The sequence below is a fragment of the Condylura cristata genome, unplaced genomic scaffold (genome assembly GCF_000260355.1).
Source record: "Condylura cristata isolate star-nosed mole 26May11 unplaced genomic scaffold, ConCri1.0 scaffold00013, whole genome shotgun sequence".
In the NCBI taxonomy this organism is placed as follows: domain Eukaryota; kingdom Metazoa; phylum Chordata; class Mammalia; order Eulipotyphla; family Talpidae; genus Condylura; species Condylura cristata.
Window position 1 is genome coordinate 24,911,788 of NW_004567114.1, and position 1,711 is coordinate 24,913,498.

General features: G+C 68.0%; 1 protein-coding gene across 1 annotated transcript in view; it reads right to left on the reverse strand.

The window, feature by feature from the left end:
- GALNT16 (polypeptide N-acetylgalactosaminyltransferase 16) overlaps positions 1–1,711 on the reverse strand; it is an 83,688-nt gene extending 81,977 nt beyond the window's left edge. Inside the window, exon 1 of the mRNA XM_004681749.2 lies at positions 1,218–1,711. Coding sequence (XP_004681806.1) covers positions 1,218–1,394 — 177 coding nt within the window. The 5' untranslated portion in view covers positions 1,395–1,711. The remainder of the gene's footprint in view (positions 1–1,217) is intronic.

The window sequence follows — 1,711 nt, forward strand, 5'->3', positions numbered from 1 at the left end:
CCCCCGCTTCCACCCCAAAGAGCTCCTGGCCTCTTCCTCCCCAAACCCTGGATCTTTTCCAGTAGAATGGCCACACTCCCCACTCCTCCGCCCCGGGCAGCACACTTTGCTCTTTCTCCTTCTGGTTCTCCTCCGGTTAAGATGCCCCGGCCCAGCCGTCTATCCCGAGCGTTGCGGAAGGCTCTCACCTACCTCCCGCCCCCGCTGGAAGAACGTGAGTGTGGGAACAACGCGCCAGTCAAAAGAAAGCGTCCGCCGAAGCGCGCTTCTCCGCGGGTCCCAAAGCCTCCCGCCTCAACAGGTGCCTAGGCTACAAGCTGTCACCCAGGGCCCGGGCGGAGGCGGCGACAGGAACGCCCCCTGCAGGGCAGTGGGGATTCCGCATCTCCAACCCTGGTCCCTGGAGCGCCCAGGGGCCCCGGCAGCTCCGCGGAGGCCCCAGTCGTGCAACGCCGCCTTTGTTCCCACAACCCCCCCCCCCCCGCTCGCTTTGACGGCTTTGACGTCGCTGACCTAGTGAATGGGAATCTTCGAGCCTGGCAGACACTGCGCGTCAAGAGTCGTGATAAACTCTAGTGCTGGGGTGAGGGGCTTGCACAGAGGCTATTGCCTACCCGGAGAATCCGGGGGGGTTGGGGGGTGGGGAGTTAGTGGGGAGTCCTCCGTGCCCAAGAAGCAGTTTCCAGTTGGCCCGGGCTGGGAAGAGTGTTCGAAGTCCATCACAACCCCTAAGGGACTCTGCCTTACCCAGAGCCCCTACTTGACGTCCTTTGCCCCCAGGAGGCTGGCAAAGGGGTGCGTACGGTCACCTAGGCGCTCAGCAGCTGCGGTTCCCACCGCCCGCTAGCTGCGCGCAAAGTCCAGCCCCCTGTCTTCGCTGGCTAGGCGCAGGCAGCCCCCCGCCCCCGGCCCCGGAGGCGCAGTGCCGATAGAGCCGCCACGTTCCCAGTCGCGCGCGCACGCCGGGCCCACCAAACTTGCAGCACTTTCTCCCAGCCCCCACCCACTGTCACCCCACCTCCCATCTGAGTGCCTCAGCCCTGCTGGCCCGACAGAGGTTACCATAACAACGGGCAGGAATGCTCCAACATATACAAAGCTGGCGGGGCGCGGCGGACACAGCACCCCGCCGGGCCCGGCGCCCTCCGAAGCCGTGCGGGGCTGGGATGCGCGCCGCGGCTCCCTGGCCCGCTGCCCGGCGCGCAGGACACACTCACAATGAGCGGGATGGTGCGGTCCTCGCGGAGCTGCTCCGGCCGCCCGCCGGCCCTCTGCGCGCCTCGGCCACCGGAGGATGCTGCGTGGGCTCGGTTGTCCTGCCATAAGTAGTAGAAAGTGCCCAAGATCCAGGCTACAGTCAGGATGGCGATGGCATTGGCGCGGATCTTCCTCATGGTGGGCGGGCGAGCGCCCCGGGTGGGGGCCCGGGCCGGCGTGCTCTCGGGGCCGGGGCGGGGGCGCTCGCAGCCCCAGCTGTTTGTTTTCGCTCGCGCCCGGCTGCTCAGTCCTGCAGAGCAGAAAAAGGAGAGAGGTGGGGGGTGGGGGGGTGATAGGGAGAGACAGGAGCACCGAGCGATCCTCACGGTCCTAATGCCCTTCAGCCCCGAGCGCGCGCGTCCCCCGGGCGCCCATTCATTCGCGCGCAGAGCCCGCCCCGCGCTCCAGCCCCCGCGGGCCGCCCGGGCCGCTGCGCTCCAGGAGAGGAGCTCGG